General features: G+C 42.1%; 1 protein-coding gene across 2 annotated transcripts; it reads right to left on the bottom strand.

Annotated features, from left to right (window-relative positions):
- Nucleotides 1-1,935: 1,935 nt before the first annotated feature.
- LOC129815461 (CUE domain-containing protein 1-like) lies at nt 1,936-23,019 on the bottom strand. Of its 2 annotated transcripts, none has more exons than XM_055869334.1 (11): nt 22,720-23,019; nt 10,263-10,969; nt 9,079-9,215; nt 8,331-8,493; nt 7,763-8,009; nt 7,395-7,466; nt 6,896-6,985; nt 6,302-6,395; nt 5,855-5,916; nt 5,625-5,694; nt 1,936-5,522 (listed from the first exon to the last, which is right to left on the bottom strand). In XM_055869334.1, coding segments are annotated over exons 2-11 (1,254 nt in total). In that variant the 5' UTR covers nt 10,581-10,969; nt 22,720-23,019; the 3' UTR covers nt 1,936-5,521. The 2 variants fall into 2 exon arrangements, with proteins under 2 accessions (XP_055725309.1, XP_055725316.1); XM_055869341.1 differs by having other exon boundaries at nt 22,812-23,019.
- Nucleotides 23,020-24,187: the final 1,168 nt, after the last annotated feature.

Genomic DNA, 24,187 nt, shown 5'->3' with positions numbered 1-24,187 from the left:
AAAACTAAGTTCCATTTCCAGAAACGTGCTCCCCTTCTTTCTTGCGTATTGGACTGAGCTTGTTACAGTCTTGCCAAGTGTAAGGCCCAGAGAGCATCAAGGCAAGCAAATTTATTTCATGAAATTAGAATTCCCCCAAATTCAGCAAGGCCTAATTTACAGGAAAGCTTACAGCAATCGAGTGGGGGAGGGATGAAGGCACTTGTCAGCTTGTTGACAAGGCTTGCTAAGCTGAGGATAGACACACACATCCTTTGCCATGCCACCCGGCCCAGCGGCCTCTTAAGCTGTTTGTACTGCAACCTCATTGGCCGGCCAGGCTGCTGCATTTTAGTGTAGACCATAGGAGCAAGTCTCCCAGGAAGCGGTGCATCAGATCAAATTGGATTGTGGACAATCTGATTGCGTGTCCTTTCGTGCCAGGGGATCTCCTGAGCCAACCCTGCAGGTCTGAGGAGGGAGGATGAGACCAGGGAGGGTCAAGTTAGACAGTGGGAGTGCTGCTTCATAAAAACACAGAGGTTGGTATTTATTGTCATGAATATCTGGCACAGCCACAAAGTCTTAAAATCAGATTTTAACCCAAACAAAACCACACTGCTAACCCTAATCTTAAATTAAGACCAAAAGTACATTTTTGTTTTCATACATTTTTACGATACAGACAACTTTGACTTAACATCTGGCCCATCTAGTGGAAATCACTCAGTTCTGCCTCCAGGACAAAATGAATGACAATAAACGTCAACCTGCTAAAAACACAGCCTGCCTGGAAGGACTGCTGCACTGAAACAATTGCATTCATAATGTACCACCACTGTCTGCATTGTCCTTACAGGGCCTTTATATTGCATTGACGATGTTCAAACAAGTACACTAGAAATGGTTAGTTAGATTGTCAAGTCTTGAGTGTGATGTTCAGACAAAACAGTCTATGTAAAACGTGGCATTAAACATCCCAATCCTTGGACAGGGAGGGGGAGACCAGACCCAGGCATGATCTGAGGAGCAGCGTAGTCAGCCAGACTTTGAGCTTTCATCTATCTACAGTCGCCATGCAATTAGCAGGTTAAAGGCATGCCAGGTTTATTCATCCCAACACGCATGTCATGCAGCCACAACCATCCCTGCCTGCCTGTCTACCACTACAACACATACAGGCTGGAGCCCCCTTCAGGATAGGGGTGGCAATGACTACAGAGGGAGGCCATGCATAAACGGAGAAAGACTGACAGCAAGGGAGGAATAAAGGACTGAACTACAAAACAGAGGCGGCAAGCAAGGATAATCAAGATACTATGGTAGAGATGATCAGGACAACAAGAGAAAACACTGGTGTGTCATACTATCTGAAACAGAGGCAATGAGAGGAAAAAAACTAAGCATGGGATGCAGATGCAATAAAGTGGAATACATTTGTGAAGAACACCATCTAGTGGACAAAGTAGGTTTGCAGTTAGGACCCGGTCCAAACTCCTCTCGTGATCAAAAAAGTTCAGGCAGTGATATTGAATCATTTCACTGAGCAGCATTGACTACTATCACTTATAGTCCTAATCAAGTCATGAAATGCATAGGACAAGAGAAACAATGAAATTGCAACCGTTAACATTCCTTAGGCATATTTTGGATCAATACCCTGTGTAATTACTTTGTACCAGGCATGAAAGAACACACCACTTTAATTTCTGTTTTGTCATGTCTTACATACCATATCTAAGATAGGAGTAAGTAAACATGTTCTAAAATTAAGTGCTGTGAAATGACATCAGTGGCAGTGCTCAGTCAGTGGGTTGATGTCACTTCCTGGGAACTCTTTAAATGAAGGCACATGGGAGGACACACACTGCCACATACAAACACATTAAATAGAGCAATTAGTAGGACATGCTATATGTGGAGTTAAACTCTGGCACACAATAAAGACCATGAACACAGAGTACAACAACTGTATTATTCAAGTAGCAAAGAAAATGCAGTACAAGAAAATATTTGCTTAAGAAGTTATCCTGAAAGAGATTTTTTTAATAGCTATTTTTGGATTGGGTTGAGTAGTAAGATATCATACTACATGTATACTAGATTACATCATTTCTCAATATCTATACCAGCATTTCTCTTACAGATAGAAATACATTGTACAAGTCATCAAAAAGCATTAGCATTTCTTCTTTCTTTAACCTGCATTTGATAACATGAGTTGTAATGTAATTTGATGATAGGTTTCTAGCATGTATGCTTTTTCAAATAGAAAAATAGAGGAATACAGTATGAGACTTTCACAAAGATAAATTCTGTCTTTTGATTGGGTGATGGTGAGTCATTCAAATAACAAGCCCAAAGAGGAGCACTGTAAATGGTTAATGTTTTAATCAACATTGGCTCTATACTGTACATTCATGTAACACAAAATCCTTTGGAGGGACCTAAGGTAACATGGAAGACAATATAAATATACCAAGTCTCAGGTGCCCCCTAACCAACACACAGGACAACAGAATATTTCATCCATCACACAAACCCAGATAAAGAAAATGTTCAGACTGAAATGAAATGCTTACGCACCTAAGAACAAGTCACCCTCTAGTTTTGTTTTTTTGGTCCATATCCTATTTCAGTGTAAAACAATCTATAATCTTAAAGGTTCATTTACAGGTTCCCTTTCGTAAAAGTGGAGGTAAACTACAACTAGACAGGGTGACAGATTAAGTTTGTGGTCTGATGATAAGAAGCAATTGTAGTCTAAACTACATTTGCTAAAACAGTATTTTCTAAAGGATAGGATTGATATTGAAAAGTCTTGCCATTTGTACTGAATTGATGTATTCCACAAAGGCCAATAGAGTGCCATCTTCTCTCTCTAGTATAGCCAGAGAATGCAGTACCAAACCAATTATAATTGGTCCAAAACTCCACCCACAAGTATTATAGCATAGTAGGCCATGGAACACTGCAGAATATAAATATCAGAAACATTTTAGCTGTGTTTAATCAGTTGGGGAGAAAATGGCGGAGAAGAGGGTCGAACACGACAAGAAAATGGTGTGTGAGTAAGATTCCCTGAGCATTGATTATTTTCTTACTAACTACAGTACATATATCTACATAGTTTATGGCAATGATTTCCCCAAGATCATAAATCATTCAAACCATTTCAATTTATACACATCTAGCTAAATACATAGCTAAGTGATGCAGATACATACAGTCTAAACCAGCGTGAATATTATCAGGAAGTACTGGTATTCTCAATTTAAAAAAATGATGGTACTCAAAATAAAAAAACTTCTATCAACTCTTATAGGTCTCATTTACAGCAGGATCACATAAAGCCAGTGAATCATTGTGATACAGTCATGAGATTCCTTTCCTAAGCATCTACAAACAAGACAAGAATTAACTATTATCTTCAAATAAAATGTAAATAATTTATTCTCTACATAACAAAAACAAATGATTTTAGTAAAACTGAGCTGCAATGGGGGTGTAGTGTCCTCAGAGGCATGGAAGAGACAGTCACCGGCAAGAACACATGGTAAAATATGAAAATAGCAAGCAGAGTGAAATTCGGGAATAAATCCTCAATTTAAGATCAAACTTCTCTTCTGTTAGCAACAAAGATGTAGAAGCCACAAACAGAAGAAGAAAATTCATAGTGTATCAAATACTGTACTATAAAGTTGTATGAGAAACAGTACATAAATGATTTACTGAGTAAATAGGTGTATGCATGCTAAAGGAGGAAACCCTAGCCACATGGCTACTGTTACACTGATGGTCCCGATTCTGATTCAAACCAGTGCTCTCTTGTTACACTGGAAACAGTATTCACCTACATAGGTCATCTCTGGGAAGATACTATAGACCAACAGGAAGAATTAGCCTATCTGGACCTTAAAATTGGACCTCAAGGCAGACTATTTTTGGAGAGATTATAATATCAGATTCAGAATATGGTTGCATTGGGGTAAGAATAAAATATAACAATATTTTCTTCCACACACACAAACTCACATGGGGTCAGAAATTGACTTGAATGGTACCGAGCTATACTGAACAAAAATATATCACGCAACATGTAAAGTGTTGGTCCCATGTTTCATGAGCTGAAATAAAAGATCCCAGACATATTCCACAAGTACAAAAAGCTTATTTCTCTAAAATGTTGTACACAAATTTGTTTACATCCCTGTTAGTGAACATTTTGCCAATATAAGGTGTGGCATATCAAGAAGCTGATTAAACAGCAAGATCATTACACCTTGTGCTGGGGACAATAAAAGGCCACTTTAAAATGTGCAGTTTTGTTAAGCAACACAATTCCACAGCTGTCTCTCAAGTTGAGGGAGAGTGTAATTGGCATGCTGACTGCAGGAATGTCCAACAGAGTTGTTGCCAGAGAATGTTCCTTTCTCTACCATAAGCATCCACCAATGTTGTTTTAGAGAATTTGGCAGTACGTCCAACCGACCTCACAACCGCAGACTACGTGTAACCAGGCCAACCCAGGACCTCCACATCCAGCTTCTTCACCTGCAAGATCGTCTGAGGGGATGTGTGGGGAGATGCTGAGGAGTATTTCTGTCTGTAATAAAGCCCTTGTGTGGGGAACAACTCATTCTCCCCAGTGGGTGGGCCTGGGTACTCAGTGGGTGGGCCTATGCCCTCCAAGGCCCACTCATGGCTGCACCCCTGCCCATGTGAAATCCATAGATCTGGGCCTAATTTATTTACTTCAACTGACTGATTTCCTGATATGAACTGTAACTCAGCAAAACCTCTGAAATTGTTGCGTTTATATTTTTGTTCAGTATAAATATGTTCAAATCCATTCATATGCAAGTAAAATGCACTAGACTCCTGAGTCGTATCGGAATTACAACTCCAGCTTTCACTGTATCACCCAGATATTATCAGGAATAATTCAAAATGAGTAATATATTAAAATAAAATCATAACATTATTAATATTCACCATCAATAACAATATATATATTATATTAAAATGTAATTTAAATCATACAAAAAAGCATCTAACTAGCCAGTTTGTTGATTTCTGAAACAAGAAATCAAAAGACTGCCTTCAAATGCTACTCGGAATTGGGAAATACAATGTTTCGAATGGGAAATAAGCACTTGAACGACCCTCCCAATTTGGAATTCGTAGTGGGAAAGTCGGAAATGGAGATGATACCCAATTTAAGAGTTGTGACGTTTCATCACTGACCGATCACCTTTGATGCCGTCAAACTTATCAATGTGGATAATAGCTAAGCAAGCTAGCTAACTTTATCATTTGCAATATTAGCTAGCTCATTTTGCTAGCTAACATCTCATTGGTTGAAGAATTGCTCTGACTTCCAAATCAGTCATGTTGGACCTACGACTTAAAATTTCCCAGTCCTGAAGAGCATCTAAAGGCAACAATATTCCATGGGAGTTCGGACGGTCTGGTTCAGGTCCAGAGGTGTAGTGTGAACCATGTTGTTCTTCCATTGTCACAGAAGAAACTATATGAGAAATCTATCAGAGAAATAGGTAAGATAAATGTTAGTTGAGGAAATCCAAAACATACAAATGTACAGTTTAAGGCATGTTTTTTGTGGATGGTTACTGCTCTCTCACCATGACAACACTTCCTGCTGGGGCACCTCCTCTTCCTGAGGGCCTGGTCTCTTAAGTTGGCTGTCCTTTTCTGTACAGACACATAGTTCATACAAATAAGCATGTGGTCCACATTCATCTCCCCACTTACAATTGGACTAGGCCTAAATGAAACAATCGACCAATCAATGTCTCATAGCATTCAATGAAGTTTCTTCACTGGAATGATATTAAAACATCGATAAACGTACCACTCAGGTGTCCGGCATCTTCGTCATCCAAGAGGTTGGCAGTGGAGGCAGCATTACCCAGTCTGATAGAGAATGTTAAGAGGACTGGCAGTGGTTTAAACATAATACTAAGCCTGCGGGACCAGAGTCAAGGCCATGAGAGGACCTCCTAATTCAGCAAAGCCCTAATAAAGCCAAAATGGATACTAAATGGGACATTCCCTGGAATTCAAACCCACATACATCAGAAACAAAGGCAGATATTACAGCCACTCATCAACATACAGGGATGTCTCTCAGGGATAGTTAATTACATCTTTACAATGCAAGCGCATCTGTTCAGTTCAATTGAAGCTCAAGGTCACTTCTGGCAAGGACAAAAGAACCATTGGACAATGGAGGCCTGTCAGGGAGAGGAGGGAGAGGTGATGGGTGGGGTACGGGACCACTAGTGAAGTGGAAGGATACGAATTGTGTTTCAAGAGGGCTCTCCTTTTTGTTTTTCTTCTTCTGGTCTTTTCAGAGAAAGCGCTAGCGACTTCAAAAAGCTTCTTCCGTGTAGCTGTGGAGGATTACAGGATCAAATAGAAAGTGGAGAGAAAACAGACAATTGGTTAAGTGAATACAAATTTAACAGTTTGGGCTGAGTTTGTTTTAATTAATTTGACTGATTGGATTTGAGAAAGCATATGTCCATCAACACATAATTATATATTTCAGAAAACATTTTATTCTTAATATCTTAATTGCATTTTTAAAGAGCAGGAACGGTGGAGACTTTTACTACTGTATACCTTTCTGGAGCACCAACTTTAAGAGGGTAATGTCCTACAAATGTATGTTGATTTCTAATAATGACCTTGCTGTATATAGACACCATCCCTCATTTCCAGTTCCATGCACTGCTAGAACCTCCTAGAACCATTTCATGCTAACTGGACATTCCCAACGTGGAAAGTTCTGATAACATTTGGAATTTGGGAGCGACAGAGAGACACATAAATTGAGAAAAATATTTAGTTATACCCCAGAGAGCAAGCCAGAGATTGGGAGTGTTCTTACATTTGCCCATGTGCTTGAGTTTGTCACGGAACAAGGCATCGTCTGTAACATTGGTGCAGGCCTCCCCAGAGCCTGAGGCACAATTATCTCCTAGAACACAAACAAGCAGCGTGAAATAGACCCCACAGAGACGCGCAAGAACAGAGAAAGACACACACATCAAGACATGATAAGACGCACACAGAGACATGTGCTTCTACATCTGCATTGCTTGCTGTTTGGGGTTTTAGGCTGGGTTTCTGTACAGCACCTTGTGACATTGGCTGATGTAAAAATAAAAAAATGGCTGATGGCTAATGTAAAAATTAAAAAATGAATACATTTGATTGAGTGATTGATTGATAAACAACGAGTGAGATGCACACCGAGTCACACTTCCTCTGTGTGCCTTTAAACTAAGGCATTTCACTGCAGGAGCCTACATGAAACCTGGACCTTTTCACAGCGAGAGTACTAGGATGTAGCTGAAGGCTATGGAGTGCAGATGAATGATATCTACCTGGAGTGGACATCCCCATGAAAGCTGTTGAATGATGGGACTTGGATGTCTTTGACTCATACTGCAGCCGATCTAAAACAGAGAGAGCCGATGTCTCAGCATCAATAGGGTTATGGGCATAGAGGCACGTAGCAGGACAACCTGCAAGCCTTCCTTCATGCATTACTAGTACAGAAGTGGTGAAAATTAAGAGAAAAGCACTGCCATGACAGAGACCCTTCTTCTAATGACTCTTCATACCTTGAATGGGATGAAAGCATAGTGATATCATCGCTTAGTACTGTATAAAACATTTGGAAACTTTGCAGAAAATAATCAGTGTGAGGATGTATTACTGAGTGTGTGCTTGGACGTGTGTGTGTACACACCTCTCTCCAGGGCGATGAGGAACTCGCGGTTGCGCTGCAGCTCCCTCATAAACTCCTCGTTCTGCAGGAAGAGGGCGATGCGCTCATCTCCCAAGTACTGCTTCAGCTTCCTCTCCTGCTCAGTCTCCATGCCAACCTGGCCTGCCCTGGCCCCCGTCCCCGGCTGAACTTGCTGCGTCATGGACGACAGGGATGAAGAGGAAGAGGGCTGGGTCAGACTACTCTGCGTTAGGCTGGTGTATGAGCGCTGCAGGGAGGGACCAGAGAGAACACTGTTAGACATGTCAAAGTCCTATGTGGAAATACTTCCGTTTTTTATAAAATTGCACCATGAATTGAAAATAATATCTAGTTTTTTGGGTGGTGTCTTCATTTTTGGAAGACTACCAGGGAACTGATTCTGTATAAATAGCTAAACTGTATTTTCCTTAGCGTGCAGCCCGTTGCAGAGGCTGGTAATTATCCAGCCAGTTGGCCATCAGAGCAGAGTGCCAGGCAGCCAGCAGTCTGTAAGTAATGGCAGTGTGGGTTAATGGTCCATTAGAGGCTGACCCATAAATCTACCTACTGGCAGACTATCCAGCTGCTGAGGCAGGATCCGCAGGAAGTCATCAGGGAGGTTGCCTAGTAACGGTGGGTTCCAGTTCCTGTAACTGCCAACCTGCCATTGACTGGCGGGAGGGGGTGGACAAGGAGGGGGCTGGCAGGGAGGAGTTTGACTGGCATCAAAGCTGGCAGAGAGATGGCAAATGATATTGTTAGTTCCATTGATGCTACGTTCTGTAACCGTAAATATCAATAAATGTTGTGTTGGTCATCTTCAAAGGATCCATCTAACATAAACTGTTTCTTTCTTCTGAAAGGTTCTCTCCTTGGCACACATATACAACATTGTGTTCATATAACAAAACTATCACTAGTATTAGGTCTACAGATCTACCCAAGTTAGAGCACAGTTAAGAACATGTACCTCGCATGGATTTCATAGCTGCTGCACTAGCATTCATTAGACAGCAGGTGGAGCATTGAATGCATTATGAACCTCTTAGCATTCAAAGCACTCACAGCATGAATCGCTGACCAGTCATATCATGTATTAGATATAGAGAAAGCACCAAAGTAGAATATGTATCTCAACACTCATGTAAAGTATGGTTTCAGAGAAAACGTATTCACTAATTCACATTATCCCAACCATCTATTATTCTCCTTTAAGTGAAATGAGGTCAGAGCCAGCCAGGTAGCCCTGAGACCTCCCCCTTCCTTCCCTCCCTCTCTTATCTTATCTTTTCTTCTCTTCACTTCATTTCACTTGCCTGGGAGGTGGTGAGGCTGTGGGCAGGACCTCGTCTGGGTACTTCCTGTCGTAGATGTGCATGTCATAGGAGGGCGGGGAGTAGACCGGCGGGGGCTCCTCGTCAGAGCTGTCTGGCTCCAACGTCCTCGCCCGGATCTACAAGGTCAGAGGTTAGAGGTCAGGGGAGACATTGAGAATGTTCTAAAGGACATGACAGCCCATTCAGATGGCACATATGAACACTTCAAAGAGCAGATGAAATGAATAATGAATCTGTATTATAACTGCTCATTGGAAATGCAGCTCAGCCTTTATGCCCTTAATAAGAGGCAATGTGAGGGCTTTCATTGGGCTGTTTTACAAACCTCAAGCAGCAGGTTTTCATCCTGTATTTAATCAATGTAAATTAACTTCACTTTCCAAATAACAGCCTAGCATGCGAGGTAGAACACGCTCCACTATAAGTACTAAGATCAGCTCTTCATCATTTATTAAGATAAACATCTCCTCCTCTCTCTCAGGTCATTCAGAGTGATAGGGGGAAATAAACTAAACAAAGTTCAATAATATCCTGTGTGGAGCATGGTGTCACTGGTGGAATACAGCCAGAGTGGACTGAGGCTAATAAAAACACAAAATATGGTTGGAATTGAGAGACCTGCAGTAATTTAATCAAATACAAAGCGAACAGCTTGGCAGTCCAATAAGGCACTTGATACAACCTTGTTACTACTCAGAAAGAGTTGATGCATCAGTACAAAGGAAGGTCATGAATGTCCAAAGGAATGGTTTGTCTTGGCTGTTCACAGCAGTCAACACATATAGAGCATACAGTGTATAGCCTACCTCTGGGTATTGGCAAGTTTTTGAAAACCGCTTTAGACAGCCTATCAAAGCTTTCTGTCCACAATAGCAGTGTATAATCACAGTGACCTCCAGAGAAATGCATGTCATCCATTACAACCGCATATTAAAAGCAACATCAAATACTTTTCCCTCCCCAGGAGCAACCATCTGGTTTGAATAGGCAAACAAATAAATACAATGAAATAAGGTGTATGAATGAATATGGGGTGAAAAAGTAGCTGACAACTTTGACATGCATTTCATGATAAGCTATAGTCTCAGACGGTCTTAGGTTGTGTTCACTTAGTTTAATCTGGGCTACCCACTAGTTCCTATACAAGTAGCCCCTAGATGTACCTCAGGAGGAAGGCTGTCCTCTGAGTCAGAGCTGTCGTTAGAGCCGTGTCCGTCTAGGCTCATCTGGAGCAGCTGGTCGATGGTGGAGTCCACGGCTCCGTGGTTGGCCCGCAGAACACACTCTATCACCTCCTGTTCCATGCTGGGGAACATGGTCCTGAAGTCCTCCATGGCCTGGTTGAACTCCAGACGCCGCACCGTGCGCCCACCCCCACGACTGTTGTTGAGTTCGCCTGGAACAGGGCTTTCCTCGTGCGGCGCCACGTCACCATGGTTACCACTGCTGTTGCTGTGACGGCGGAAGAGGCTGGTCATCATCCAGAGAGCCTCCAACCTCCGAACGGCGCCCCTCTTCCGCGCCGGCAACACCACCCGAGAAATGGTGGCTCCTGGTCCTTGGACGGTGGGCGCCCACCGCCTGCCTCCCCTCCCCTGGCTTAACCCTGCCCTGCTGCTTCAACTGTGCCAGTCCACCTCAGGGCCCTCAGCGCTCGGCCCCGTTATCCCCTCATCATCACAACACCACAGACAGCCGGTCACGGTTCTTCCTCTGTTTTTGAGCCAGCTGCATCCAATGCTGTGAGGATGTGATGGCTGGTCTCCCCAGGCAGGCAGGCAGTGTGTTGAGGACACAGTGCTGCGTTCTCTCTGAGCAGAGGTGGGCTAGCAGTGCCCTAGGACTTCCAGCCCATGCATCCCTTCAGCACCTGCAGTGTTGGGAACAGGAAGAATGTCAGGAACAGCAGCCATGTTGTGGAGAAGCAGACAGACATCATGACTGAGCATCACAATGAGCAGCGGTGGAAATTAACATGTTCCTCTCGAGAAATAGCCGAGGTGTGTCCAAGAAAGCTATCAAAAGATAAGGCTATACATTTCTGGGACACACACACACACAAAATGCCGTTACAATTCAGCTTGGGGGCCGTCTCAATCAGAGTTGCTGTCTGATAACATTACTTCCCCGACAACGACACCCTGCACCAGCCCAGTCACCCTAGGTGTCCGCATTCCCACAGCAATGCTTGTGTCCCCAGGCACCAGAAAAGCGTCAGCCAGTGCCAGCAGAGGACAGAGCAGGGGCTAGAGGCATCACCCGCTGCCAACTGCACCATGACCCAGAGGGCCACTACATGCACCGCCTAAGCAGGTCACAAGAGCTGAATGAAAACACTCCACACCAGCACAGCCATGCAGAAGTTTTTCACACAGACGCAAAAGCAGTGACGCCCGCGCAGTGTGACTATGAAGTCAGCCTAGCCCAGCAGCACCTCATCACAGTCAGTCAACAGGCATTAGACAGTGTCAAATTTGGGCAAATTTTTAAGCATTCAACAAGGTCCGGAGGGCCGCACTATAAATTGGTTATATTTCCTTGCCTTCAAAATGTGCAAAAGAAAAATGGTCCTCTATCCATTGTTTTTGATGCTCCCGGACTGTGTAGCTATCATTTGGGTGATTATTAGCTAGCTGGACACAGTCAAAATATTGTATGAATGTAGGAGGCCATTTGAACGGAGCACACAGGATGAAATGGGGGAAGTGTGACGCGAACCTGTGAATCACAGTGCTCTGCCCTGTCCTATGGTCTGGCTGCTAAGAGTTTCTGCAAAAACATATTTTCTAGATGTCATGGCGCACCATATGATCTGACACAAACATACAATGCATTCAGAAAATATTCAGATCCCTTGACTTTTTCCACATTGTTAAGTTACAGCCTTATTCTAAAATGGATGTTTCGACAACTTTATTGGAGTCCACCTGTGGTAAATTAATTTAATTGGACATGATTTGGAAAAGGCACACACCTGTCTATATAAGGTCTCACAGTTGACATGGCTTTGGTTTTTGCGCTGAAATGCACTGAGGTCAAAGGAATTGTCTGTAGAGCTCAGAGACAGGATTGTGTCGAGGTACAGATCTGGGGAATTGTACCAAAATATTTCTGCAGCATTGAAGGTCCCCAAGAACACGGTGGCCTCCATCATTCTTAAATGGAAGAAGTCTGGAACCACCAAGACTCTTCTTAGAGCTGGCCGCCTGGTCAAACGGAGCAATCGGGGGAGAAGGGCCTTGGTCAGGTAGGTGACCAAGAACCCGATTGTCTCTGGTCTGATGAAACCAAGATTAAACTCTTTGACTTGAATGCCAAGCGTCACGTCTGGAGGAAATCTGGCACCATCCCTACAATGAAGCATCCTTTGGCCGCCTTTCCTTCCAGTTCTCTGCTGCCAATGACTGGAATGAATTGCAAAAATGACTGAAGCTGGAGACTCATATCTCCCTCACTAACTTTAAGCATCAGCTGTCAGAGCAGCTTCCCAATTACTGTACCTGTACACAGCTCATCTGTAAATAGCACAGCCTACCTCATCTACCTCATCCCCATACTGTTATTTATTTTTTTGACTGACAAGGCTCTAGAGTTCCTCTGTGGAGATGGGGGAAGCTTACAGGACAGCCCTCCATCAATCAGGTCTTTATGGTAGAGTGGGCAGACGGAAGACACTCTTCAGTAAAAGGCACATGAGCCTGCTTGGAGTTTGCCAAAGGGCACCTAAAGGACTCTTAGACCATGAGAAACAAGATTCTCTGGTCTGATGAAACCAAGATTTAACTCTTTGGCCTGAATGCCAAGCATCACGTCTGGAGGAAACCTGGCACCATCCCTACGGTGAAGCACGGTGGTGGAAGCATCATGTTGTGAGGATATTTTTCAGCGGAATGGACTGGAAGACTAGTCAAGATTGAAGGAAAGATGAACGGAGCAGAAAGATCCTTGATAAAAACCTGATCCCGAGCGCTCAGGACCTCAGGCTGGGGCGGAGGTTTACCTTCCAACAGGACAACGACCTTAAGCACAGAGCCAAGACAATGCAGGAGTGGCTTCGGGACTAGTCTCTGAATGTCCTTGAGTGAGCCTGGACCACTCAAAAATAGCTGTGCAGCGATGCTCCCCATCCAACCTGACAGAGCTTGAGAGGATCTGCAGAGAAGAATGGGAGAAACTCCCCAAATAAAGGTTGCCAAGCTTGAAGCGTCATACCCAAGAAGACTTGAGGCTGTAATCGCTGCCAAAAGGTGCTTCAACAAAGTACTGAGTTAAGGGCCTGAATACGTATGTAAATGGAATATCTGTTTTTTTTATACATTTGCAAAAAAAAAAGATATATACTTTTTGATTTGCCATTATGCGGTGTGTAGAATGATGAGGATTTCTTTTTTAATCCATTTTAGAATAAAGCTGTTAACGTAGCAAAATTTGGAAAAAGTCAAGGGGTCTGAATACAGATTGGCAGAAGCCATAGACCTAAGAGTCTGAACATACAAAAGACATAGCCTATCTTTACATTAACACTTACTCCTTAGCATAATTGATGCTATGCTAAACTGACTGAGAGGATTGACTTACAGCAACCAATCCACAAAGTAGAATCACTCGTCATGCTCTTCTTCCAGATACCTCTCTAGGATAGGATAGGTCTTATCAAACATCCTGCAGGCAGACATCAATTGAAGCCAGTGAGCTGTCTGGGGGAGAGCCCACGTTGTCATATCAATCATTGCCGAGCTGGCTGAATGATATTCCCCACACACTGATCCCTCACTTTTCACTATTCAACACTAATCTGTACCTAGCGCCCAGCTATATTTAGCACCACAATCCACCACAGCTCTTTGTCCTCATGTAGGCTGCGTAGCTGGAGCTGCTTACCGATACGGGAGCCAGGGGAGGACTGCTTTGCCCTTGTGAATTACATAGAGCATAGGGCTTGCTTACGTCACCCATAACTAATGCCTGCTGGTCAGGCCCTGAGCTGATTACAGATACTGGGAGTAGGCAAAGGACAGTTTGATAAATATCTGTGATGAAAGAGACAATGCACAACATATGGTGCTAGATACACACAAATATTATTATCTTTGGCGAGCTAGGCCTAGATGTTTTGGATTTAGCCAATCAATATGAAAAGAGGGGATCTCTTCCAGGAACCTCAATTCTCCTGACTAGGCTAAGATATCATTGTAGGCAGCGAGGTTATCATATCATAAGACAATTACTACCTGGTATCACTATGTATGAAGTTATTTGCAGTATGGCATCCTCTTCTGCAGTGAAAAGCTCGATAGAAGTATGACACACCCCTACCATTCTAATCATTGCCAACACAATTAAAATTCTGTCAGACCCCAGTTCCATGGCAATGGAAACGGAAAACAAACCTCCTGCCTGGTGCCGTAGGCAATGTCAATCTGATTTGTGCAAGTAGCCAGAGACAAATGTAAGACGCAGAACAGCTGTGAACATACTTGATGAAAACAACGGTCTTACCTTCATGCAAAGCAAAAAGGTAAATGCCATATACAGTGCATTCGGAAAGTATTCAGACGCCTTGACTTTTTCCACGCTTTGTTACGTTACAACCATATTCTAAAATTGACTAAATTGTTTTTTCTCTCATCAATCTATACACAATAGCCCATAATGACAAAGCAAAAACAGGTTTTTAGCAAATGTATAAAAAAGAATACTGAAAAAATAAATGTACATACAGTACCAGTCAAAAGTTTGGACACACCTACTCATTCCAATGTTGTTCTTTATTTTTACTATTATTCTACAGTGAAGACATCAAACCTATGCAATAACACACTCTCAAGCAGCTTCTTGAGGTAATCTCCTTGAATGCATTGCAATTAGAAGGTGTGCCTTGTTAAAAGTTTAACAATCAGTTGTGTTGTGACAAGATAGGGGTGGTATACAGAAGATAGCCTTATTTGGTAAACGACCAAATCCATATTATGGCAAGAACAGTTCAAATAAACAAAAGAGAAATGACAGTCAATCATTACTTTAAGACATGAAGGTAAGTCAATACAGAAAATGTCACAAACTTGAAAGTATCTTCAAGTGCAGTCGCAAAAACCATCAAGCGCTTTAATGAAACTGGCTCTCATGAGGACCGCCACAGGAAAAGAAGACCCAGAGTCACCTCTGCTGCAGAGGATAAGTTCATTAGAGTTACCTGCACCTCAGATTGCAGCCCAAATAAATGCTTCAGAGTTCAAGTAACAGACACATCTCAAAATCAACAGTTCAGAGGAGACTGCGTCAATCAGGCCTTCATGGTCAAATTGCTGCAAAGAAAACACTACTAAAGGACACCAAAAATAAAAAGAGACTTGGGCCAAGAAACACGAGCAATGGACATTAGACCGGTGGAAATCTGTCCTTTGGTCTGATGAGTCCAAATTTGCGATTTTTGGTTCCAACCGCCATGTTTTTGTGAGACGCAGAGTAGGTGAATGGATGATCTCCGCATGTGTGGTTCCCACCGTGAAGCATGGAGGAGAAGGTGTAATGGAATTTTGCTGGTGACACTGTCAGTGATTTCTTTAGAATTCAAGGCACACTTAACCAGCATGGCTACCACAGCATTCTGCAGTGATACGCCATGCCATCTGGTTTGTGCTTAGTGGGACTATCATTTGTTTTTCAACAGGACAATGACCCAACACACCTTCAGGCTGTGTAAGGGCTATTTGACCAAGAAGGATAGTGATGGAGTGCTGCATCAGATGACCTGGCCTCTACAATCACACGAACTCAACCCAGTTGAGATGGTTTGGGATGAGTTGGACCACAGAGTGAACGAAAAGCAGCCAACAAGTGCTCAGCATATGTGGGAACAGCTTCAAGACTGTTGGAAAAGCATTCCAGGTGAAGTTGGTTGAGAGAATGCCAAGAGTGTGCAAAGCTGTCATCAAGGCAAAGGGTGGCTACTTTGAAGAATTTAAAATATTAAAAACACCTTTTTTGGTTACTACATGATGCCATGTGTGTTATTTCATTAGTTGTGATGTCTTCACTATAACAAATAAAGAAAACACCTTATATAGACAGGTGTGTGTCTTTCCAAATCATACCCAATCAATTTAATTCACCACAGGACTCCAATCAAGTTGTCGAAACATCAATTTTAGAATAAAGCTGTAACTTAACAATGTGGAAAAAGGGATCTGAATATTTTCCAAATGCATTGGATGATCAATGGAAACAGGCTGCACATGAGCTCAAATTCAAATCTCACAGCAAAGGGTCGGAATACTTACGTAGTGTAAGGTATTTCTGTTTTAAATGTTTTATACATTTGCCTCCCAAAAATATGGCATATTGTTCTTAGATCGATGAGGAACAAAATAATTTAATCAATTTTAGAATAATGTAACAAAATGTGGAAAAAGTCAAAGGGTCTGAAAACTTTCCAAATGCACCGTATCAGGTATCATGAACTACATTCAGCTGCGGGCCAATTTTTCTTGAGCGGAGGCTTGGGGGGCCGGAACATAAACTACAAATAATTGTAGACCGCAAATTGACCGCAAGAAGCCCAAACAGATCAATTTGACTAAAACATAACAATTTCAAATCCCGCTTACATTTGTATACGACCACATACATCTCTCTATTATGCTTTGGAACAAAACAATTGCATATATTATTATATTATAGTAGAATGGGCCGATACTGTTGATGTTGTTGCCCTAAGCAGGTGCAGATAGTTGATGCTGCTACCCTTGGGATAGCTACTGTAGCATAAGACTTCCTCATTTTACACCCACAACTATGATGAAATAATATTAATCTGCAAAAAAAATGGCATGCCCAAAAATTACAAAAGCCAATTATGATGAATTCAATCACTGTCATGAGTTAAAAGCTGCTAATTATATTTTTCAGATTCTCATTTTCCATGCTGACAACTTCCCATCATTCCTCAGAGACTTTTGGAACCTGATTAAGACGGGCCTGGAGAGCAGCGAAATCCCTGTCAGAGAAATACAGTGTGTAAAGCAACAGAATAATGGCCTAATAGCAGTGGATTGCCTAAGCCAAGCTAACATGGGACCAGGCTACTGCCCTCTTCATTCAAAAGTGCTAGCCTGCAGCACCAGAGGCTTCTCATCACTGGCCAAAATCACTGTGGTGTTCAGGTGAAATGGACTGTGTGCTGGAGGAATAAGAATCTCTCCATCCCCTGGAGCATTCTGAAATTAAGCCAATTTGAGCAGCTTCTAGAGCTGCACTGGCCCTTGATATGAGTAGCGGACTAGCGGTCATAAGTTCTCTTAGAATGATTATGTCCACCTACACAAAGGACTGCATGTCTGTTTTCAGTTAACACAATACTGTAACCCTAAGTGAACACACAGTCTAACACTGAGGTGTAGGCTAGAGCTCAGGCCTGGACCAAAATGTGATTACCCTGACATTGAATATGTCCCTGCCTTTTGTCTTTTTCCTCTAACTTAGGCCTAGAGACAGGAAAGAAAGCAACTGAGGCTCCAATAGGACATATTTTCGTAAATTAGCCTAACTCCAAAGACCTTGCACCAGTCTGCGGTGCCAGTGAGTGATAAAAGCACTTCACTTCCAATAAGATCTTATGATGAAAAAGCCCAATATTCATGATAGGTCCATATATTCTGGGCCTTCTGCCAAAAGAGATAGAGAGCAGAAGTTCACTTCTCTCCCTGGAGAGGTTTAAAACACGCACACAGGAAAGTCTTAGCTCTCCCATATTCAGGAAAACAATGGGGACAGCATTTTTGCCCTTGTAGTCACACTTTCCACAACAACAATCCTAAAGCTCTCCCCAGGGCACTTCTCTGTCGGGACCCCAGCCTCCCTGGCAGCCAAGCACAGGGAGGAGACTTCCTTCACTCTACAGTCCTACCAGACCCATTAGTGTCCTCTGTAATTATTGGGACAGTGACACATTTTTTGTTGTTCTGGCTTTGTACTCCAGCAATGATACAATGACTATGAGATTAAAGTGCAGATTGTCAACTTTAATTTGAGGGTATTTTCATCCATATTGGGTGAACCATTTAGAAATAACAGCAGTTTATGCACATAGTCCCTCCATTTTAGGGGACCAAAGGTATTGTGACAAATTCACTTGTGTGTATTGAAGTAGTCAAAAGTTTAGTATATCAAAAGTCCCATATTCCTAGCACGCAATGATTACATCAAGCTTGTGACTCTACAAACGTGTTGAATGCATTTGCTGTTTGTTTTGGTTGCATTCTAAATAATTTGTTATCATTTTGGAGTCACTTTTATTGTAGAATAAGAATAGAATATGTTTCTAAACACTTCTACATCAATGTGGATGATACCATGATTACATACACTCCTGAATAAATAGTGAATAACGATGAGAGAGAAATGTACAGACGCACAAATATCATACCCCCAAGACATGCTAACCTCTCACCATTACAATAACTGGGGAGGTTATCATTTTTGGCAGGATATGATATGTGTCTAACTTTCTCACTCATCAATAAAAACATATTTTTTACAGTCAACAAGCAAGAGCTAGCTGTAGTAGTAAATACAATGCACAAAATACCTGTACAAGCTGGGACTCCAAGAGCAAAAGATGAATTATTAGGAATAATACTGCAGTGAATAGCCTATAGGCCTACACAATGAATTTACACACACACACACGTTCAAAAGTTTGGGGTCACTTAGAAATGTCCTTGATTTTGAAAGAAAAGCACATTTTTTGTCCATTAAAATAACATCAAATTGATCAGAAATACTGTGTAGACATTGTTAATGTTGTAAGTGAAGAGGCGACTCCGGGATGCTGGCCTTCTAGGCAGAGTTGCAAAGAAAAAGCCATATCTCAGACTGGCCAATAAAAAGAAAAGATTAAGATGGGCAAAAGAACACAGACATTGGACAAAGGAACTCTGCCTAGAAAGCCAGCATCCTGGAGTCGCCTCTTCACTGTAGACGTTGATACTGGCGTTTTGCAGGTACTATTTAATGAAGCTGCCAGTTGAGGACTTGTGAGGCGTCTGTTTCTCAAACTCGACACTCAAATGTACTTGTCCTCTTGCTCAGTTGTGCATTGGGGCCTCCCACTCTTTCTATTCTGGTTAGAGCCAGTTTGCGCTGTTCTGTGAAGGGAGTAGTACACAGCGTTGTACGAGATCTTCAGTTTCTTGGCAACTTCCCGCATGAAATAGCCTTCCTTTTTCAGAACAAGAATAGACTGACAGAAAAAAGGTATTTGTTTCTGGACATTTTGAGCCTGTAATCGAACCCACAAATGCTGATGCTCCAGTTACTCAACTAGTCTATAGCAGGCCAGTTTTATTGCTTCTGTAAATCAGAACAACAGTTTTCAACTGTGCTAACATAATTGCAAAATGGTTTTCTAATGATTTTTGCCTTTTAAAATGATAAACTTGGATTAGCTAACAAAACGTGCCTTTGGAACACAGGAGTGATGGTTGCTGATAAATGGGCCTTTGTACGCCTACGTAGATATTCTATTACTTTTTTTTATTTTTAAAATCAGCCATTTCCAGCTACAATAGTCATTTACAACATTATCAATGTCTACAATGTTTTTCTGATCAATTTGATGTTATTTTAAAAAAGGACAAAAAAAGTGCTTTTCTTTCAAAAACAAGGACATTTCTAAGTGACCCCAAACTTTTGAACGTGTGTGCGCGCGTGTGTGTGTGTGTGTGTGTGTGTGTGTAAATTCATTGTGTAGGCCTATAGGCTATTCACTGCAGTATTATTCCTAATAATTAATCTTTTGCTCTTTGCTCCAAACTTTTGAACGGCAGTGTATATATAAAAAAGATAAATATGAAATGACAGGCAGCCAAGGATAAACATATTGCTTCAAAAAGGAGAACAACTCGTAGGCATACAGATAGCCGAGCCATCCACATGGACTGTGGTCTTCCCCATTCGGTAGCAACTCCTGCAACAACCGATTTCATCCATTCACTTTGTCCACATTGAAGAACCATCTCCTTTCGACTCCAAAATTCCATTGAACTTTTCTAATCTCTTCAGCAGACAGAGATTGTAAAGAAACCCTTACATTATTGTGAAAAGTGTTTTCATAAGTTACAGTCTGTGTAATTCTGCGACGCCATGCTTCTTGGTGGTTTTAAGACAACTGGGAAAAGAGGTCAAGTCATGACTTCAGTGATCTTCAGGTCGGAAAAGTTTGAGCTCTAGAAAGATGCCAGAGCTTCTGACTTTGAATTACTTGTTACTGTTCAAAATTATTTTCCCAGTCGGCCCAAATGTTATTCTGAGTTCCTAGTTGTCTTGAACACACTGAAGTCGAAGATTTACGAGTTCCCAGTTGTTTTGAACACTTACTTCATCACTACAAGCACTGTTTGATTCGCAAGATACTTGTTCTGGATACGCCATGCACAAAGACTGATCAAACAGCCAATGGATAGGAAAAGTGAAATGCCCACCCATCCGGGCAGAAGGGTTGTACACCAAAGTTAGACATACGTAGACATACGTAAATTCCAAAATGGTAACAAACACTGACATTTCATATTTTACAAATAACATGATCCTCCCCTGGACAATTTTTGTTATACTAAACCCTCCCTCTGACTGAAATTGAAAAAGCCTGAACCTCCCCCATTTTCCTCTGGGTAACAATTGCTAAAATTTCAACCGCTCCCTTACATCAACATTTCAAAAATAAAGTTCTATATGAGTGCTAAAATGGCAGCCGTTCTAAAACCTGGCCTAACTCTCTCTATATACAGTGCATTCGGGAAGTGTTCAGACCCCTCAACTTTTCCCACATTGTTACGTTACAGCCTCATTCTAAAAATGATGAAATTGCTTTCACCAATCAATCTACACACAACACCCCATGATGACAAAGCAAAAACAGGTTGAGAAATGTTTGCTAATTTATAAAATAAAATAAACTGAAATATCACATTTACATAAGTATTCAGACCTTTTACTCAGTACTTTGTTGAAGCACCTTTGGCAGCAATTATAGCATTGAGTCTTCTTGGGTATGACGCTACAAGCTTGATACACCCATCTTCTCCCAATCTTCTCTACAGATCCTCTCAAATTATGTCAGGTTGGATGGGGAGCGTTGCTGCACAGCTGTTTTCAGGCCTCTCCAGAGATGTTCGAACGGGTTCAAGTCCGGGCCACTCAAGGACATTCAGAGACTTGTCCGGAAGCCACTCATGCATCGTCTTGCCTGTGTGCTTAGGGTCATTGTCCTGTTGGAAGGTGAACCCTCGCCCGAGACTGAGGTCCTAAGTGCTCAGGAGCAGGTTCTCTTTACTTTTCTCTGTTCATCTTTCACTCAATCCTGACCAGTCCCAGTCCCTGCCACTGAAAAACATCCCCACAGCATGATGCTGCCACCACCATGCTGCACCGTAGGGATGGTCCCAGGTTTCCTCCAGCTGTGACGCTTAGCATTCAGGCCAAATAGCTCAATCTTGGTTTCATCAGACCAGAGAATCTTGTTTCTCTTGGTCTGAGAGTCCTTTAGGTGCATTTTGGCAAACTCCAAGCGGGCTGTAATGTGCCTTTTACTGAGGAGTGGCTTCCGTCTTGCCACTCTACCATAAAGGCCTTGTTGCTGGAGTGCTGCAGAGATGGTTTTCCTTCTGGAAGGTTCTCCCATCTCCACAGAGGAACTCTAGAGCTCTGCCAGAGTGACCATAGGATTCTTGGTCACCAAGGCCCTTCTCCCCCAATTGCTCAGTTTGGCCAGGCGGCCAGCTCTAGGAAGAGTCTTGGTGGTTTCAAACTTCATCCATTTAAGAATGATGGAGGCCACTGTGTTCTTGATGATCTTCAATGCTGCAGAAATGTTTTGGTACCCTTCCCCAGATCTGTACCTCGACACAATCCTGTCTGAATACATTCCCCTATTCTCCACACATTTGCCGGCACAGTACACTACGTTTAAATTATGCCCTGATCTTGTGCACTAACAAGGTACAGCCAGAACCATACTGTAATATAGCTCCGGAGAAATTATAATTTGTAATCAATTAAATTCTATAATGCACAAAAATGCTTTACGATAATGCAATACAATAATAGGGAAAAAAATAAATGACAAAAATCAGCTGACCAGAGATAACATGATAGGTGATGGCATGCACCTGACATTGAAATAGAATTGACCCCAGCCATGGACATCTGAGTCAGGAGACCCTTGGGGCCTGGTGGGCAAGTCAGCAGCACAAGATAAATGGCACTGTGATTGCTCGTGCCCGCGGTGCACCCAGCGGTGTGGCTAGTGAATAACCAAAAGGTCGCCAACTTCATCTCATAACACTCTTCAGGTGACAGTTAGATGGTTGGTTATCTGCTAGCTAGCTAAGACGAGTTAATAAACAGAAATTGCAAGCAGAAATATGCAAACCTGTAAAAAAAATATTCAGGACAGTTAACATGGAATAACTTAAGTATTTAAAACAAAAAACGAAATTTGAAATGGTGTATGGTACGTTACTTGCGCCATTGAAATGTAGCTAGTGAGCTAGCTTTAGCAAGCTACGTTAGCTTTGCTAGCTAGCATTTTTGATGTGTGAAATGTAAACTCCCAACCCTTACCAGGCAAAGAGCGGACGCCAACATCTGCAGCTAGAAAAGGAAGTAGCTACCCCATTCCTACTATCGAAATTCAAAAACAATGATTTGTTTACCCAAGGGGCGATGGTAAACGTTGACGGAAAGTGTTTTCTCTGGGCGCAAGATGCAGTTGCGACGGAATACTGTGCTGTCTGACATCCAATGATGCTTTCTCCCACTTCTCCACGACGATCAAGCTATTGCACGCAAATTCAGTCGAGCAGGGATAGCCTTGCTTGACAGTGGAGTTGGATAACCTGACCGCAGTCCTTCACTGTAGTTCCGAGTCACGCGCGGCGCAGACACGTGGAGCCAGAGAGCCGCCTAGTGGAGAAATATGGTAATCACAGAGGCCAAGGGGCAACAATGATACTTTCATCAGGTCTTTGTAAATAAGGATGATATTTGGATAAAGGAAAACAGCAATTATATAGCCGTCATGCTATGATACACTTTTGTATTATTTATAATCCCCAAATGCTTTATTTTTCATAAGCAAAATTGCAATAGCTGAATAACTGCTGTACTAAAGTTAATACATTTCTGCAAAATAATTGTATTCATTCATGAAAACAAGAGGCAACTCATATGTGCAACAGTGGCCTCTGACTTAATCCTCTTTGAGAGGAGGGGGGACAAAAGGCTCCAAACAAAAAACACCTGCTTCTTACTAGCTTGCTTTTCCCTTGGGGTACTTACAATTCAGATCTAAACTGTGCCTCTAAGATTGGTCGTCACGCTCGACTTAAATTGGTTTTTCAGTTGGATCTCATAAATAATGTTGGCAGCAATAAAACACTGATTTCATCCTCTCATTTGGTCAGATGAGATAGCCTAATACTGCAACACTGGATAATGTTGGCCAACATTTAGGTACACTGAATTATTCTAATATATATTTTCTTAATGAAAACACGTAATATTTAATATTCAACTCCTTTATCTCTTCTTCCTAGATTTTACCATTTTAAATAGGGTGCATCATCCAGCCACCTTGAACTGTGTACACAGATCAGAAGAGGATCAGTTGAAAAGGAGGGGGAAATTGACATTTGACCTGAATAAACAGCACATCAATTGTTATTTATTCTGCAGCAAGCCATACAGAGTGGAAAGGTAATTTCCGTGACATCAGCAAATCAATAGAGCATCTATGGGTTGGTTTCACAGACACGGATTAAGCCTAGTCTTGGAGTAGGTAGCGGTTTCCATGGTGAATCTCTGTTGACAAATATTTTTTTGTCTAGGACTAGGCTTAATCTGTGTCCGGGAAACTGGCCCTTGGTGTCTCAATCGCTGAAAAAAAGGAACGATTGTTTTTTGTGCCTAAAATCCAAAATGGCACAAAGCAATCTGACAAAAGATTTAGCACTATTGCTGTCAATTAGGCTAAGTTTGAACATATGTACTACTGTGGGGTGAGACTAAAAGCTCTCTAATGAGTGGAACA

The sequence above is a fragment of the Salvelinus fontinalis genome, chromosome 2 (assembly GCF_029448725.1).
Source record: "Salvelinus fontinalis isolate EN_2023a chromosome 2, ASM2944872v1, whole genome shotgun sequence".
Taxonomy (NCBI): domain Eukaryota; kingdom Metazoa; phylum Chordata; class Actinopteri; order Salmoniformes; family Salmonidae; genus Salvelinus; species Salvelinus fontinalis.
This window is presented reverse-complemented; position numbering and strand designations above follow the sequence as displayed.

Bases quoted from the DNA above. Each gene is read 5' to 3' on its own strand.
- LOC129815461 (XM_055869334.1), bottom strand. From the start codon at position 10,580: ATGATGACCAGCCTCTTCCGCCGTCACAGCAACAGCAGTGGTAACCAT. The intron at 6,396-6,895 runs GTAAGAACACTC...AATCCTCCACAG, and splicing joins ACTCAAGCACATGGGCAAAT to CTACACGGAAGAAGCTTTTT. The intron at 5,917-6,301 runs GTATCCTTCCAC...ATTCTCTATCAG, and splicing joins GCCCTCTTGAAACACAATTC to ACTGGGTAATGCTGCCTCCA.